The 18,423-nt window shown below is 34.0% G+C and overlaps 3 protein-coding genes across 5 annotated transcripts; all 3 read right to left on the reverse strand.

The window, feature by feature from the left end:
• Positions 1-3: 3 nt before the first annotated feature.
• Positions 4-7,041, reverse strand: LOC112509824 (phosphatidylinositol/phosphatidylcholine transfer protein SFH11-like). 3 transcript variants are annotated; one of them, XM_025115011.1, is made up of 7 exons: positions 6,939-7,041; positions 5,362-5,743; positions 4,965-5,101; positions 4,166-4,261; positions 2,792-3,048; positions 1,064-1,284; positions 4-388 (listed from the first exon to the last, which is right to left on the reverse strand). In XM_025115011.1, the coding sequence occupies exons 2-7, from the start codon at positions 5,710-5,712 to the stop codon at positions 68-70; spliced, it is 1,383 nt and encodes a 460-aa protein (XP_024970779.1). In that variant the 5' UTR covers positions 5,713-5,743; positions 6,939-7,041; the 3' UTR covers positions 4-67. The 3 variants fall into 3 exon arrangements, with proteins under 3 accessions (XP_024970779.1, XP_024970770.1, XP_024970786.1); XM_025115002.1 differs by having other exon boundaries at positions 6,973-7,039; XM_025115018.1 differs by lacking the exon at positions 6,939-7,041 and adding an exon at positions 5,913-6,920.
• Positions 7,042-9,091: 2,050 nt separating this feature from the next.
• LOC112500626 (CASP-like protein 4C2) lies at positions 9,092-10,350 on the reverse strand. The gene is made up of 3 exons (XM_025104151.1): positions 10,004-10,350; positions 9,777-9,912; positions 9,092-9,536 (listed from the first exon to the last, which is right to left on the reverse strand). Exons 1-3 carry the CDS (start codon positions 10,237-10,239, stop codon positions 9,315-9,317), a joined length of 594 nt encoding a protein of 197 aa, XP_024959919.1. The 5' UTR covers positions 10,240-10,350; the 3' UTR covers positions 9,092-9,314.
• Positions 10,351-13,409: 3,059 nt separating this feature from the next.
• Positions 13,410-15,893, reverse strand: LOC112529468 (mitochondrial import receptor subunit TOM20-like). The gene is made up of 6 exons (XM_025140768.1): positions 15,763-15,893; positions 15,560-15,638; positions 15,213-15,382; positions 14,966-15,013; positions 13,891-13,989; positions 13,410-13,546 (listed from the first exon to the last, which is right to left on the reverse strand). The coding sequence occupies exons 1-6, from the start codon at positions 15,856-15,858 to the stop codon at positions 13,424-13,426; spliced, it is 615 nt and encodes a 204-aa protein (XP_024996536.1). The 5' UTR covers positions 15,859-15,893; the 3' UTR covers positions 13,410-13,423.
• Between the last annotated feature and the right edge of the window lie 2,530 nt (positions 15,894-18,423).

Raw genomic sequence — 18,423 nt, forward strand, 5'->3', positions numbered from 1 at the left:
CTCTGTTAAACCAATATGTTAAATATGTCCGATGATCATAACAAGCATTTGCCAAAAAACAGTGGTTTCAAGAATCACTTGTGTTAGGGAACAGGAGCTGGTGATAATAAGCTGCTAAAAAGAAAACACCAAACACCCACAACAGCAATGCGGCCGCAGCAGCTATCTTTACGTGCTCCCAGTTTATATCTAAGCTACTACTACCAACATAAACCTCAGTAGATGCAACGTTTGTTCTTTCGACAACTGTCTCTACCTCATTTGCACATTTAGAGCAACAACAGTTGCCACCAAGAAAGGTTGGGAATTCTTCAAAGTATCTCGAAAGAACCTGTTGGTAGTCTTCTCCAGCAACCGTTAACTTTTGCTGGGTTCTAGGCTTCAAAACCTGCATGATTAACAATAACTCACCATTTCAAGATTTCACTAGCAATAAACAAGTTGGAGACTGGAGGTAGAATTTTATATCCTAATAAGTAAATTATTTTAGTTTAAAAAATCATCATACAGGGTAACGTTTCAATTTTCACAAGATTATTTGTCACAACTTTCATGTTAAGTCCCATTAACAACATCTCCAATGCAATGTTCTTATAAGTAAAAAGTGTAGATTCTTATAAGAACCTCACCTTCTTTGAATAGTACAAGAACTTTGGTTCTTACCTTGAAGTTGGTGTAAAGCGACAATTTGCTAATTTTTTAATATATTCTCTTTACTTTTATATATTAATTAATATGTATCAATTTGTATTACTTATATTATATACATGAGACCCATAAAAATGGTAGTTCTTATAAGAACCTCTATTAGAGATGCTCTTATGACAACCAAATATATGTTTGACATATTATTGTATTTAGGTTCCCAAGATTCTTTATTTCTGCTTATTAAGATGGATTTTAGATATTTTGTTAACAGCCGAATATTTTACTTGAACTTTATCAAAATCAAGCATGGGTGATTTACATGGAAGTACCGAATAATTAAAGACATGCACATGGGTAAAATGACTGCAAACAAAGATAGTGACATGGAAGAAACACTAAAAAGAGAAAAGCTTACTTGAAATAAAGTTTGTGTTATCACTCGGGCAACGGACGGAAGTCGTACAACAAGTAAACACCCAAGCCGATTTGGGTAATGATCTTGAAGAAGTACCACACATGATCTAAATGTCTGTACAGGGAATCCAAAGGGTGATAATCCCTCACAATCCATCAAGACAATAAGCTGAGGATGCTCCACATCAAGCAAGTTTAGAACTCCATATTCTACCTGGGAAACTGAAACATAAAGTTATGGTTTCATACATTTTATTAAGCATCAATATTCTAAGAAATTAAAGAAGAGGAACGAAAGCCAATGCAAGTAACAGAATAGACAAACTCCACTAAACTGCACCAAACATAGGTTTCTAATCATACCAGACTACACTAAAACACATGTTCCATTTTCAAAATATATCACCTATTTCAAGAAGCCTATTAATAGGATGTAATTTAGACCCATCATAGTCTCGTTCTAGAATTGGGGCTTTTGCTTTTTAGCAGTCTAAAGAGAAGATCAAGATCCTCACTGAAGAATGGAGCTCTTCAAGCTGTTTAAATGCCCAAGGCAAGAATCTGCCACCACAGTATGAATGTTCAAAGGAAGAAAGAATGACAGCCATCTTGAATATCAACACCAATCGTAGAAAAAACAAACATGTTCTCATTTCTGGACATTTTTTTAAGACGAGATCAAGATAGGCAGAGTCAAGTGTGGATCCAATGTTTGGCAGACTTCTGAACAGAGTGAACGCCATCATATTCCAAACAGCAGGGTTATACTTCAGCATTTAACGTCTTGCTGCTTTATTATGATAATCACCATGTAACATTCAAAATAAAATGAAAAAAACCCACTCAACTCGCACAATTTCGCATTGTCATTAATGGCACATACCAGATAGTAACATGATGTGTCCATCAAATCATCATATCACATGTAAAATGAGGAAAAGAACTCAACTGAAATCACTCATCTTTTACATGAAATTATAGTGTTAAATATGCTAATAGCCATGCCCGTTGGCCGGATGGCCTAAAATCTGTCTGATCCTTGTGAGGCAAGTACTCTGTAAGGACCTGTCGACTAGTCAGGACAAAAATACCAGATACCATGGCATTAAAAAGACGTTTTCGTACTTAAGTTAGTAGTAGCTCAGTGTATCCATCAAGACCCTCTAAGTAGATTGCATTTTGTTTATTTGACAAAGGCAACTAAAGAAAGACTCACATCAAAGATTTCAATTCTTATAATATGTCCTGTGAATTCCCGTTGCATCAAAAATCTGATGGTGCTTGATTGTTTACTCTACAAAATCAAGTCAAACAAAACAACTAAATATAGGGTGTAAAAAATCAATGATAATTTGGACACACCGACTTCTTATAAAATCTCATTGAAAGCCTCTACCTGTGTCCTAGCCTGTCGAAGAGATAGATATGCTTCGCCAGATCATTGACATAAGGTGTATGTTTATCAAGTCTTTTATCATTATAAGCACAAGCTGGAAGCTTCTTCAAATGAAAACCTAAGTTCTCTAGACTAAGGGCAAATGGGCAACAAAACAAGCTCAGTTCTACAGATAAAGCAAGGGAGGTTGAGAAAAACATGTTCTGCCATATTGATCACCTAACCACACAGCAAAGCAATAAAGATAAATTAATAATTACTCGTAATTATGCTTAATACTCCACGCAACCTGAGAACACAAACATAGAAAAGTAACGAGGAAGAACTACATACCAACTGCTCTAACAAACTGTGCTCGACCATTTGAAACCAAACTAGAGCCTGCAAGTCCAACACGTATTATGAGGCAAGGTCGTTGCATCACATCAGATCCATGCCAAAAGACCAAGTTGGCCCAAGCCTCAAGTTCTTGTGGTGAAAGAAGAGTGTATTTCTGCCTCCATCGAATGGTCTTCTTAACTGATGATAAAAACCTTGCAAAGTCACCATCGGAGACAGCGTAAAATCTACGAAGCTCCTCCTCATTAATCCTGGAACAATCTTCCAATTTATGTTAATAAGCATCACACATGCAAGAGTATGGAACATAATCGACCTTGACATTCTCTTATTTAATTGTATAATTATACGGATCTAAAATACATTACGAGATATAACATGGATTCTTTTTAACTTCGTTGAGATTGTAGGAATACAGGTCATAATGTGAAAAATGAGAGAAAGAAGACAACAACAAAAGGAATAAAGGCCACAGGACTATGTCCATATCAGCATAGCCCTATGCTAGAAGCTGTAGAGGTGATTTACTGGTTGTTGACAACGATCCCATGAATATAAGCAGCTAGTCGTGTCGAGTACTCCCGCATAGAGATGCAGCGGTTTGTTTGGTCAATAGTTTAGTTTTAGTTCATGTCCAATCAGGGAATCAGATAATGTAATGTAACAGATTATGATCTTGGATATATGTGTGTGTCTGTTTGTTTGTTCTGTCCGTTGGTTGATTTGTAGAAAGACTTGTTCATTGCTTGCCTTATATATGTAAGACATGTCATTGGCTATCTTACCACCTACGCTGAGCCCACGTAGTTTAAGGGTTTAGAGGGTGAAGTTGAGATTGATGACCTATGCCTAGGATGTGTGGCCAAAGATTTCACAAATTAGCCGGTTGGTGGTTATCCTCAACTTTGATGCAAACACTGATTAAGTAACTTTAACCATGTATTTAAACTCCAGGAGGTGATCCCTTTTTCTCAAAGTAATATCAGTTTTTTCTTCCATTCTGTTCACATAGAGTAGTCACACAATGTTGCACTGTGGTGTCCGTATTCATCTGTCATTAATTAGTTGTTTGGTCAAAAGAACCAAATTGGTTTACTTACTTACATGTACATCTAGCATGACTGCATGACCATAGTCTTGATAACCAACAGAGAGAACATTGCTTACTGTTGTCTAAGGACTAAACATTGATTTATAGATATACCATCAAGAATTGTGGTACTACAACGCTATTGTGTGAAAACTAGAACACAGTTATATATTATGAGAAGCTAATCGATCTATTCTACAGGACAAACCGTGTGTCACATCATGGGACAAAAACAAGATTGCAGTCATATATCCTATAAAATAAGTAAGTGATAGTACCTCTCTGGTATAGTAATACCCTGCTGATCAAGCTCTGCATAGAGTTCCACTAACCAATCTTCCATAGTAACACTTCTCGGAACCTTGTTGACGGGCCTGCATAACTCGAAATTTCAGATACGGTAGGTTTGAAAGTACGAAGTTGGCAGAATAAGCAGCTAGAATCTAGCCACAGCAGCATAAGTCAAATCCATATAGTGAGATTAGAGAGGCAATGAGCAAAACAGTTACTCATGGTATAAGGTCTGCCTGAAGTTGAGATTAAGCTAAACTTCATCCCAGCGGCTATTGATTGTGGAGAGTTAACAACGAGTAAATTATTGACATCTTCCAACCATCCTAATCATGGAAACTACATAGTTCATTCATTCCTTGTTTTCCTTTCTTGATCAATTAGCAAAAATACTGATCTATCAACAAAGAGAAAAATCAGGGAGAATTCTCACTAGGTTTCCATATTTAAGTCCTGCACAGGCAGTATTTAGCTTCCTCCTGTAACAAATACTATAAGCAGCATCAGCTCTATAAGCATCAGACCAGTGAGGTCAAGGGGATTTTAAACCTTTTAATAAACGATGCCGCAAAGCCTCTGTCAAGATTTGCATATCCTTGTCAAACTTAAGCTTATTCCCAATCTAATTTTCTTTTAACCACAACACATATCACATACAAATCAAAATTCTGCGAACATCAGACTACACAAAAATTTGATCTACCTGTGCCTCATATTTACTACCAAACTAATTAATCTGGTTTAGTTTTTAGAAACTAGAATCTTAAAAAAGCAAGAATTACACACCCTCTGCCTTGGGTGGACAATTGTGTAGATAGTTCTGTTAGATCAGCACTCAAACCACTAAGCGTTCCTTTTGAGGAGCTTGATTCATCAAAGAAACCAGTTGCCACTGAGAGGAACATCAATGGCCTTGACAAAGTCTGGCAGAAGAGATAAAAGTATCAGATATTGTGAAGAACTTAACATGAATAAAAGACGGATAAACAAACCGCATAACATGAGAGGACGCAGATTTAGGGTCCTCGTTGCCATGATGACCACAAATGCAACATCTTCACAACTTTGTATGGTTAAATTCGAGTTAAACACAAGAGTTAAATGACACCAACCGATATTAGAAGATGCAAAAATCATATGTTTTCAGATTGATGGTATGACGAAGCAGAAATGTAAAGCCAACCTGCATTCCTTTAACCAAACCACTGAAAGGAGCCCATTTTTGGATCCATTTAAATGGTGGGAAGCAGAGAACTTGAAGCGCCTGAAGCCCACGCCAAATAAATGGACAGTTGGCCGAAGAGAACCTGCGGACCATCTCTAGTACTGCAGTTGTCAAAAGAAAGACTATGATTTCCCCAGCACCACCAGTGGCCACCATACTAACTTTCATTGGAGTAACACATTTAAGCGTCTTCTTTGAAGATCTGTTTGCAATTGAAATAAGTAAACGACTTTTAGGTAGATCTTGAGTAGCAGTAATTCTCAGCTCCAACTTCTTATTTGATTGGAAAAGGCGTAAAGTCTCCCCCATCACATCACATCACATCCTTTCTCCTGAGAATCTGCATGGACTGTTAAATTAACCAAGTGCTACAAAGTAAAGCATTTACACAGGTTTCCCCCACCTTCAAATCAAACACCAATCAGCCAATCATATTTATTTCGAAAACAATATAACTACATGTTAACACAACCAAACTTAGTGATCAATCGATCCAATGTCTGTCTTACAAGGAACTGCAATATGAGCTGTTGTAAAATTCACAGACAAAAAATATGTTGGGTCAAATATCCCACTGCAAAAAAAAAAATCAGATTGCCTTTAATGGTTAAACCCTCATAAAGAGGCAATAACGACAGAAAGTTGAGTTGCGGCAAACTTTTGAAACACCCCTAGCTTAATCGGACAGCAAAGTTACTAATTTAACTACATTGATGCCCAACAATGCCAACTTGCCAAGTAACAAAATAATTCGCCATCAGATATATTAATCGATAGTGTACATTCTTCACCCTAGATTAAATTAATGATGTAAGTTCTACTTGTCATAATGCATGAGTTAAGTTCCCTTTAGAATATAAACACCCTGGCATCATTTGCTTCATAGATTCCAATTCTAACAGATATTCAGTCACAATACTACATTCTTTTATCAAAAAAATGTTTCTTAATCATTCACTTTTGCTTAACTAAAAAAGTGAACTTATCATATCTCACCAAAGATATACTGGCTTTTACCTAACATATTCTTAAAGATATATCATAATGAAAACTATAATACATCAAAAAAAGCATTTAAAAAATCACTTACTTAGGAAACTAGGAACAACATTCATCGAAATCACAAATAAAAGTTGCATCAAGAACAAACCAAATCAGATCAAATCATGACTCTTTGCTTTTTGTAGCCCATATAACGATCTGAAACATATTCAATTCAAAACAATAACTGTGAAAAATATTCTATCCCGAACTACCCCACTGGTTTCAATCAAGAGAGTCCATTTTGCAACTCACGATTTAACAATTTCAACCAACCTCAAATTTATAGATTCGGGAGAGTGAATTCCGATTGACGGGATAGTTATTCATACAACAACGCACATCATGATTAATAATGATGTAAAAAACCAACATCCATATAATCAATCGAGATTTGAAGCGTAAAAACAACACACTATTCGATTGCGCTTTGAAGATACTGAATAATAAGAAGAAAACACAAATCCATATTATCAACAAGTAGTCGATTATACCTTACGGAATTCATAAGAAACAGCACCACGTTACCTCGGAAGTACTTTCTCTTCAACGCCGGTGGCGCGGTATCCTTTAGTCGGACATGATGATGACTCGTTTGAGAGAACCGTATCGACGTCGGTATTTATTGGGATCCGACAAGCTTTCCGAACCGTGGTCCGGGTCGAATCTTCTAGTTTATTACACCAGTTTGGTTACACGTTTATTTCTGTTTATTATTTTTTACTACAATTGATTAGCAAATAAAATATGGTTACAAATAGTTGTACGGAATCGTTACGATATGAACCAATTGCAGACGAATTTGTGAAAGCAATATGATATAAAAGAATGTTTGAACAAATTATAGATAAAACAAAATGTATAATCACATATTTACAATAAAATCTTATCATTTTTTCAAAACCAAATAAAACTGTATTATATCGACATAAAAAAACAAAACAAAACATTGAAATGTATTTCGCTACATTGTGTGTATACCCTTTTAGTGGTTCCAAATAAATAATAAAACAACCTAAATATGCAACATATGGATCGAACTCAACCAATGTCCAATTGAAAATTTGCACATACAAGATTTATCAAACAAAATGAATCCACTATAAAACGTACATAGCATTATCAATGTCATTGTCGACAGATAAAATGATAGATTGGGTAAGTTCAATCAGACCCCTTTTACATATATAGTGTAAATTTATTGTGTGTCACCGTGTATATTTTGAAACTACATTAGGGACATAAGTTTCTTTTTGTGAAGTTGGTTTGCAAAGCTTTTCTTCCATCCCAAATCGGACTTCGAATCCCTTTAGGTCCCGTTTGGTTTGAAGGAATGGAATGGATTTGGGGGGGATTTGCATTTCATATCTATCTCAATCCCATGTTTGGTTTGTTAGATTGTCCATATTTGAAATAGTAGGATTTAATTAAAATCCTTCAAACATAAGATTTTGAAATCCTTAGGGAGTGCTCATGATTTCACGGGATTTCATAAGATTGTATGTAATAAGGTTTTAAAAATGTTAAAAACATTTGTTTTGTAATAATTAATTAATATAATGTAATTCAATTATTTTTATAATTATTTATAATTTATTCTATAAATTATTTATAATGAAATCCAATTTCATTCCAAATCCTACGAACAAAATACACCAATGGTTTCAAATTCGTTCCAATCCAAATCCCTCCAAATCCAAACCCTTTCATGAAATCCAAATCTCTAAAAAACAATCATGCAAACCAAATGGACACTTAGTGTCATTTTTTTTTGCAATAAAAGATTGAACACATGATCTCACATATGAAAAACAATGAACTAACCATTAGACTAATAATTGTTTTGTGAAAAATCCTTATACTTGTTTTTTTATAGTCAAATGGTATCACCGTTTGAATTTTTTTGGATTCGTCTCTGCTAATATAGTCAAGTGAATTGCAAGATGGCTTCGCTAACTATACGGATTTTGTGAGCTAGCCATGTGCCAAACCAAGGGCATGCCACGTGCTTTTTGTTTACCGGACAATTGAAAACACAAAAGCCCAGTCCGAGCTCACAAACATGAGTTTGAGTTCACATAACATTTGTATGACTTCATAGAACAAGAGAAGCTCGGTACTTTGGTTGTTATCTCCTTACAAAATATGAATTTATAGCGTAGATGAAGCTTGGTTGGTTTCCTTGATGATATGTCATTTTCGAGTCCAAATGACATCGTTTCCTTGCATCTTCATCGAGACAAATTGTGTGTTCGATAAATTACAAAACAAGTTACATTTTACATACCATCAGAGCATCAATGCTAATATTGTCGAGGGAGACGTAAGAAACAACGGATAAGTCCTTGTACCTTATGCATTATTTTTTTTAAAGGATCAAGAAATACTCATAGTAACGATTCAAGCCGGCAAAATTCATGGTACCATCAGTGAACACATTGAACAATATAATATAAAAGTAAAGTTTGTAAATACTAGTACCATACTTCAAGTAGGCGATCGCATTGCTTATATTAACTGTCTTGATTTAATTATTTATTTATATGTATTAACATCAAAAGTTACTTTTTACAATTTTTCGGAGTAAAGTGATCGTGACACATTAAAGAGGCATATAACAACGTTAAAAAAAAAGTAATAGTAAATGTTCCTTATTCGCAAAAGGTGGGTTTTTTCTATTTGAAATGAGTTGGAAAAAATGAAAACGGAGAAACACATCATTTGACTCCAACACCCACGAAGCATGGGGAAAATCGTACACTTCGCCACGTGGAACAAAACCATTGAAGGGGACAAACACGGCACGCCCTATCAGATCAGTCTTCCTCACAAGTCACAATAATCAGGTGCGTCTCCAACCTGAAATAATCCTACAGATGAAATCTGGAGCCGTTGATTATGAAACAGACGACTCTAAATCCCGATAGCAACGACGAGATCATCAGAAACAAAAATCCGGCGAATCCCAAGGCTATGGCGATGTCTGATTGGATGCAAAACGCATTGTTAGCCGTACACGTGGCGATCCCTCTCAGCTGTCTCGCCAGTTCAGTCCCCGCCGAGTCCGCCGACAGCAACAAGTACGCAAAAACCTACAGAAGACGACACCGTTTTGTTGACTCAGTACTATCACCGTCTCCGTATGTCCACATCTGCGTGTGGTTTTGCAGATACAAACATTCTTTTGAAAATATATTCACACGAAACTTAGCGCCATTAATGGCTGCCAAAATTTGAATGTTCTAAATGAAGGTTTTCGAAAATTTCAGAAAAAAATTACATGAAACAATGAAATACCCAATTTGATGCAATTAATAATCAGTAATGAGAACCTGATCGTGGCCAAAATCAAACCAGACTTGACAGAATTCGGGAAAAATGGTGGAACCTCGAGAAATTTCCCAAACAGAAGCAACCATTTCGAACAATGAATATATAGCAACTATTCCATTTGCTGCAACAACGAACCTGTAAGGTTTTGCTACAGTTATTTCTAATTTTTTGAATTTGATGTATTGAATCTGTTGAATCGAAAAGGGGATGGTAAGAGGAAGTTTACCGGAAGGCACCGAAGTCGTACCAGCGAGGGGAAACGGACTTAGTGGCGGCGAGCATGAATACAGCGGCGGAAAGAGCAAAGCAAAAGGCAGCGAGACGGAATATGAAAATCAACGAATTGAAACGGCGGAGCTTGCGTTCGGAGAGGGTGGAGTGGAAATGGGGCGTGTCGTGTGGATGAGTCTGGTGGATTCGAGGTCGAGGAGACGGACTCTCAACACCGGCGGTCCGGGTCATTTTACTCTGTCGTCTGCTTCACCGTTCACGGCGGCGGTCGGCGATGCCACTACAAGTTCAAATCAATTATAGGTATGAAAAGGATGAATCATGAGAATGATTTCTATATTCTTCTGGAGATGTGGGTTGTTGCAGAGCTTAAATCAATCACGGGGGAAAGCATGATTTCCATGGGGAACATAAAAAATTATATGATGAAGAAAAAGAGAGAGAAAGAGAGGGTGTGTGTGAACTGTGAAGCGTGAAGTCTGTGAAGAAAAAGGAACAGAGATGATGATGATTGGTATGGAGTTCCTTTATTCTTTTTCTATATATTCTTTTCCTTTTTTAGAATTTATATTTTGGGATGCATCGTTAATTTAAGATTAAACTACAAATTTAGTCCCTATAGCTTATCGAAAATAACACTTTAGTCCCTATAGTTTGTCGAAAATAACACTTCAGTCTCTACAATACCCTGATTTTATGGAATTTTTTTAACGACCGTTGGAGAGTTGGACCAAATCTAAATGTTTTTATAAACCACAACGATCATCTTGTAATTTTAAATTTATTAGGTGAAAAAAATGTTATTTCCAATAAATCACAGGAACCAACTTTGTAATTTACTCAAAAATATATTATTATTTTAAGGGTTATCAAATAGTAGCATATTTTATTGAACATAAAGTCATGTATAGGCTTATTAAAATGGTAGTTTTTTTATTAGGCTCTTCATTGATTATATTTACTCAATAATTAATTTTCATCACATACTTTAAATAATAAAAATATATAATCATTCAGAATATTTTAACACGTAATCTCTCTACACCAAATAATACTAAATACCAAGAAGACCCACAAACATGTTCGATACCATTTTCAATTGATTGGTTTCTTTATATTTCTCATCCTCCATATTTGATATTTTTATAACTTATTTATTTTTATGAAAGCTACTTTCTTATATGGAGAATCATGTGAGATTAGACTGCTTTCGTGAGACTTGTGGGACTTTTTTTTACACTTGTGAAATAACCTTCACAATGTTTCAGATGTGAATGTTTGAATTTTTTTACCTTTACAATATTTTGCTGTGAAGTTTCAACTATAAAATATGGTCTCACATGAACCCAACCCTATATATATATAGGTGGAGGTTCAAATGAGAACACCTATATTTTACGGAAAACGTGAGAAGGTCGAGTTTTCGGGACATTTATTATTAATTGCACAAAATTAATGAACTTTTAGAGACATGAAAGACGGATTAGCCAGGCAGTTCGAAGATCATGGCCCCAAAAGAGGTAAGATTTCATGAGTCTCATTCTTTTTTTTTAAGTATATAATATTTATATACAACAAATACAACAAATAAATTCATACACTTTACTTACCTTTGGTGAGGTTTGAACCCATGACCTCCTAGGAGGACAAAGACTACGATACCGCTAGACCAAATATCCTTTAGTTATGTAGTCTCATCCTTTAGGGTAGAGATGGCCAAATGGGCCCGGCCCGGCCCGTAACCGACGGAGGACCGGGACCGGTAGGGACCGGTTGAGGGACCGCCGGTTATGAACCGGTTAGGGTTTTTGACGTTTTTTGGGACCGGGACCGGTTAAGACCAGGACCGGTTATAGGCCCGGTCAACGAAAGTCAACGAAACGTATATATATAATAAACCGTATTTTTATTGTGTATTTTTAAACGTATTTACAACAAAACGTATTTATAAACGTATATATATATATATATATTACAAAACGTCTTTATAAACGTATATATATATAACAAAACGTATTTATAAACGTGTATATATATATATTATATATATATATTATATATATATATAACAAAACGTATTTATAGTAAAATGTATTTATAATAAAACATATTCAAAATATCATATTACAAACATATTAATAACATATTAAAAATTTATTAATAACCAAAAGTTTAAAAAAAATCATTTTTTTTTTTTGAATAGGCCCGGTCGGGACCGGTTATGGGACTGGGACGGGGACCGGTTGGGACAACCGGTTACTAATAACCTTGACCGGTTACAAGGAAAATCACCGGGACCGGTTATGTCGGGACCGGTTACCGCCGGTTTTTGTCGCGATTAGGCCCGGTAGGGACCGGTTAAGGCCCGGCCCGGGACCGAATTTTGGCCACCTCTACTTTAGGGTGCGTTTGGTACCCAACTCAACTAGATGGGCAAGAATGAGTTAGATGAGTGAAAGAATTGTCAAAGGTATTAAAGTTATAATTTGACATGGATAATTTAGTAATTTATGTTCCACCTATTTTGGTGGAAGGAAAAAAACCAATTTTGTCTCACTCAGTCCTGTTTTGTCCTAATCTAAAGTCGCACCAAACATGAGACAACAAATTCCTTTATATCATGTACCACCTACCAAATGCACCCTTACGACTAATTTTGAGTTCAGTTACGAGACAAGGCTCTATATCCAACTTTGATCCGCTTATTCATGCAAAGAAGAAAACCGGCTAGCGAATTGGAGACGTTTCTCGACACCGTAACCCAAAAAAGGAATTTCTTGGAGTTGCAAATGTTGCAAAAACTTGAACCTTTGGAGGATGATTAAGGGACCAAAATGAGTGACCGGTTAGCCGTTTGCGATCAAGTAAACTTGATGGTTCGGCTCAATTGGGTTCATGAATGCAAGTAACCAAGAGGGTTCATGGATCAAATATCCAACCTGTAGCCATGAATAATCATTATATTGAGTAAATGAATTTTATTTATAAATTTTCTTTGGGTATTTAATGTAGGCTTTCCTTCCATCTCTACCCACTTTTTTCTATATATTTATGTATAGGTTATTTAAAATACATGTTGGAGGACATTATTGTGTTTAGGAGTGAAGATCATTTTCTGTTAATACACCAAAAGGTGTTCCATTAAACTAACACATTGTTTTCAAAACAGTATCTTATAGCCATCATCCAAACCTACCATAATGCAAAAGAAAATTAGGGTTCTTAGATTCATGCCAAATCAAACTTCCAAGATAAAATTGTTATATCATAATCACTCAACAATATGTGTGATGGGGTCGAAATCAAATAGAAGTAACCACTAAAAAATGAGCTTAATTTGCCGAGATTAGTCCAAACATAGCCTGAGACATGCTTCCAAAATAAAAATAAATGAAAAATGAAAAAATAAGCTTGGTCATGGAGAAGGTGGAGATACATTAGCTTTTGCAAATCCTATCCAGACCACAATGGTTGCTGCAAGAATTACCCATCCAAATATATCATACTTCAGATCACTATTCTTCTGTGACTTCAGACCCTGCAACAATTTTGATACCAAAATGAATCTACATCAACAAGTGGAATGACATTTTTGTTCATCCAGAGGAGATACTCGATCAGTCGGTATTGGACCATCTTTAGCAGCAATAGCAATTTGGAGTGGAATTCAATTCCAAATCCCGCAAACCAAACGGGCCCTTAGTCTTCATTGATGTATAACAGATGTCATTTCTATTCCATCTCTTTATATTTCTTTTTTATGTATTGAGAGTTCCACAATCATCATATAATAATCCAGGGAGAAGTATTATTATTCAGAGCAACACAACTATGGGAAAAAGAATGCAAGCACATAAAGTAGAAGAAAGCAGGAGATAATACCTTGGCATTGGAAGATGTTGATGAACCTGCTCCAGCCCCGGAGGCCATAACTTGTTGATTGAACCCTTGTTTATGAAGCTCTGCGTGTAATTCAGGAGCCTGAAATTGCAATAATCTTTCTACTTCAGAAGCTAAGGGCCTATTTGTTAGCAACTTAATGGGACTCATAGCTTATTTGGTCAACTATATATGATTGTTTGGTAGTGGCTTAATGATATAGAAAGTGGCTTATTCAGTAAGCCTCTAGGGGGCTTTATGCATAAAGCCAAGTTTTTTTTCTGACCCTCCCAATCAAAAAACAAGCTCCTTTGATCTACGAAAAAACCCTACCAAACAAAAATCTTCCTAATCTATACAGCCAACTTTATTCATACAGGACTTGATATAAAACCAACCATAAAGCCCCTAAGACAAATATAATAAATTCATCGCCGCACAAAGCAACAGTCATTTCAACTGTGGAACCTTTTCAGCAACAAACCAGCAGATAGAGTCTCCTTAACCTTGAAAGCAAATGCATATTTCTTTTTTCCCAGAGAATCATATATAGAAGTCCTAAACCCCATTTCATGTTCCATAAGGTACTGCTTTATTCCCCGAAAAGGGACCATCATCAATGCCATAAAGTCATGATTATAAAATTATCATAATTATATTATGACATGTCTCAAACAATATAATAGGACAGTCATGTTGGATATGGAGCTTAAGGATAGCGTAGTGGAAGTGAATAGATGTACTGATGTAGTGACAGGATCATGGCGCTTCAAGTAGTAATAGGAGAGGAGATAGATGATGCCATATGTGCATATGCATATGCAGCACAAGCAAGATTCAAGGAGTAAAAAAAGAAGAGCTTTTGAGACAACCATAAATTCATGTTTATATGAGCTCATGGATATATATATATATATACATATATATATGTATGTATATGCTGAATAAAAGACATTCCTTAAAAGTAACTTGGCATATCAAAATTTCTGGTTTTGCAATAAGCATCATAATCACACTACAATGAAACCAAAAAATCCCTCATTTGGCTGAGAGTGGACAGCCATGAATAGAAACATACCTTTGAAGCGACTTCGAATGATTTGTGATAAAGTTCATTCCCTGGATCCTGCAACAGACATAATTAATCCATTTACTCTGCTAACACCAAAAGGAAAAGCTTACATACATGAATGGTGCACAACTCATAGTCATTATACATCCATGATAGTATAAGCAAATAAAGATAAAGCTAATGATGAGATATGACCAGTAATTGCCATCTCATGAAATTGAATTTCACAATCCAATGTAGAAGTAAAACTTGCCTCATCAATTGCCTTCTGAAAGTAAGTATGAGCCGCATCAAAATAGCCTTTAGCTTCATCTCTATCAGGAGTCAGAAAGGCATAAGAAGTTTGAGCATTACCCATGCACCACAATGCGTCATGTCTCTTTGGGTCAATCAACAATGCTTCATCCAATTTCGAGATAGCATCTGTAGAAATCAAATTTAAACAAACCAAAACGAATTGAAATCAAACCCCTAGCAAAAACATTCATTCATTCCCTAAATATTAGCTTGTTTCGTTCTACCCCATCTCTAGTAAAGCACATTACGAAATCGACTCCAGAACATAAATCCACGCATTCGCATCATAAAATCGGTCATTACCTTTTATCATAGATTTCGACTCCTCAATACTCTGGAATGAAGACAATTCAAGCAAAGCCCCTCCCCATCTCGTTAGGTTCTATGCCAATCAAGGAACAAGAAGAAAACTCACAATTCAGACAATTGTATAGAATAAATACCAGAAGATCATGCATACATAGAAACAAACAGATACATTTCACACGATGTGTCCAAATTCTAACCTCGGCGTTGTGAGGGTTTTTGGCGTAGGTGGCTTCAGCGCTCCGCCGAGCATGCTCGAAAAGTACAAGGCGATCGAAGTCCATTTGCATTTCCATCGTTCTCGTCAAATTTCTCCTTTTGGCATCGATTTGAGAAGGTTTTTGTTTTGGTGCGTGACTTTTGGTTATAAATAACGATAAATCAAATAAAACAATAAAGAGTTAATTGAATTTATTTTAGGTTAATTTTTATTTTTATGTAAAATAACATATTTTATTTTATCAATCGATGAATTTTAATTATCTATACTATATTATAAAATAGTTGACAAAAAACTCTTAAAAACTATTTTTTATACATGAAATACTATTTATTGATGCATATTACTTAAAATTCAAGATTACAAGTAAATTATTCATAAGTACAACTTATTAAAGCTCCATGTTTGAATTCATGTAATAACAACGGATAAATATAATCAAATAGAGGATAAACATCTCATTTTAAAATTTTAAAATTCTAAAATATAATTAAGATAAATATCAAGTTCTAACAAAATAATTAATTATTATTCTTATAATAATTATATATTATTAAATCAAATATAAATTACTTCATTATTGAACTTAAATTAAATTATAATAAAAAAATTACACAAAATATGAGGAATTATAAATAGTTTTCTATGCTATATTATAAAGCATTTGACAAAAATTCTTAAAAATCATTTTTTATACATGAAGTACTGTTTATTGATGCACGGTACTTAAAATCCAAGATTTTAAGTAAATTATTTATAAGTACAACTTATTAAAGTTCCATGTTTGAATTCGTGTAACCAACTGCGGATAAATACAATTAAATAGAGAATAAACATCTCATTTTAAAATATAAAAAATCTAAAATATAATTAGGATAATTATCAAGTTCTAACAAAATAATTAATTATTATCTTTATAAGAAAATTATATTATTAAATCAAATATAAATTATTTCGTTATTGAACCTAAATTAAATTATAATAAAAAAATTGAATTAAAAATTACACAAAATATGAGGAATTTTAAATACTTAATTTGATACTAATATCGATATATTTTTGTCAAATTTTTACGATATCTTCAAATTTATATTTTATTCAAAATTAAAAACATCATCGTTTTTTCAAAATAACATAAGACCATATTATAATATTGACTGAGATAAAAAATAAAATATTAAAATTAAGATGTATTTCGATGCATTGCACGAGTACCTTTCTAGTTATTATTAAATTATAATTTGATATCAAACTAGTTGTAATTATCTCGTGTGTTAGTAAAAATGGACCAAAATTTGGTTATAGAATAACAAAAGTTAAAATGCACTATTATTTTATACAAAAGCAGAATACATTATACATAAAAAGAGGTAAGGTCATTCATACTGTTTATTTCTTTTTAATTTTTCAGAGGTACTTATATCTTATTATTCTCTTATCTGGTAAAAGGTAAACTAACATTTTATTTGCCTCTTATTGTTCTTGAAACTTTTAACAACAACATTTATCAATCGATTAACCTTAATCGATCATTAATCTCAATTGATCATTACCAAATCGATCCTTACATCTTTAAATTGGCGTATTCTTAATCGGATTTAAATGTGTTAAATACCGTTAATGATATATTTTAAGTTTAAATAAATGCTAATTATATATAATTTAAATATAAATTTCGTAATGATGGCGAATAAATATGTAAAATTGTATAAATTTATATATATATTCAACATTATAAATTTTCTAATAGGTAAAACAGACAATTTAAACAAATTCAAGCATTTATCAGTTTACAAAAACAAACAATGTTATTATTTTAAAATTCAGATTTCAGCATCTCTTAAAAAATAAACATCAATTAAATATAAATAAATATTGATCTTATTTCAAAAAAATAAATGGTGTAAGAAAACAACATAAAGATTTCTACACATTTGCTTTATCGAAAAGTCCATCGTCTAGGGTTGTCTTCTTTAATAAAACAAGAAAACCAAATAAATAATGATATTATGTTGACTGCAACGTTCAATCAAGAAACAAACGTATATGACTACATTACAAAAGTGGAGCACTAACCTTTAAAAATTCAACAGTGACCTTGTACTATCAAGATTAACCCTATCAAATGTTCAACAATTTCCAAACCGATTATTAGCACCGGCCAAATCGGCACGGCCTGGTCCGGGACCGGTAAGGATTGGTTATGGGACTGAAAATCGGGACCGGTTTGAGTTTTTGATAGAAGTTTTGAAACCTTGATCACTTTTATTTCCAAAACAACTCATAAAATCTATATATATATTAAAGAAGAAACCACTATGTATGATGTGGCCTCTTCTAAAAGCTAGGAGCTTATTTATTTTTTTTCTTTTTTTTAAAATACTAATTAAGTTAAAGACTATTATACCCCTACAAGCAAATTGTATATTTCATAATAGATAAGATCATTTGGTAATTTTGCATCCAACTAAGTTTAACCTCCCAAATTATTCATCTTTTTAATAAGCATTTAAGATAAGTTTAACCCCCTAGACTATTCAACTTCTTCTTAATAGACATTTATTTTATTTATTATTGCAATTGATTTACCTTCTCCAACTTTTTATCTTTTCATCTCTTTATTTCTCAATCTCTTCCTCTT

The sequence above is a fragment of the Cynara cardunculus genome (genome assembly GCF_001531365.2).
Source record: "Cynara cardunculus var. scolymus isolate 2C chromosome LG 1, CcrdV1, whole genome shotgun sequence".
Lineage (NCBI taxonomy): Eukaryota > Viridiplantae > Streptophyta > Magnoliopsida > Asterales > Asteraceae > Cynara > Cynara cardunculus.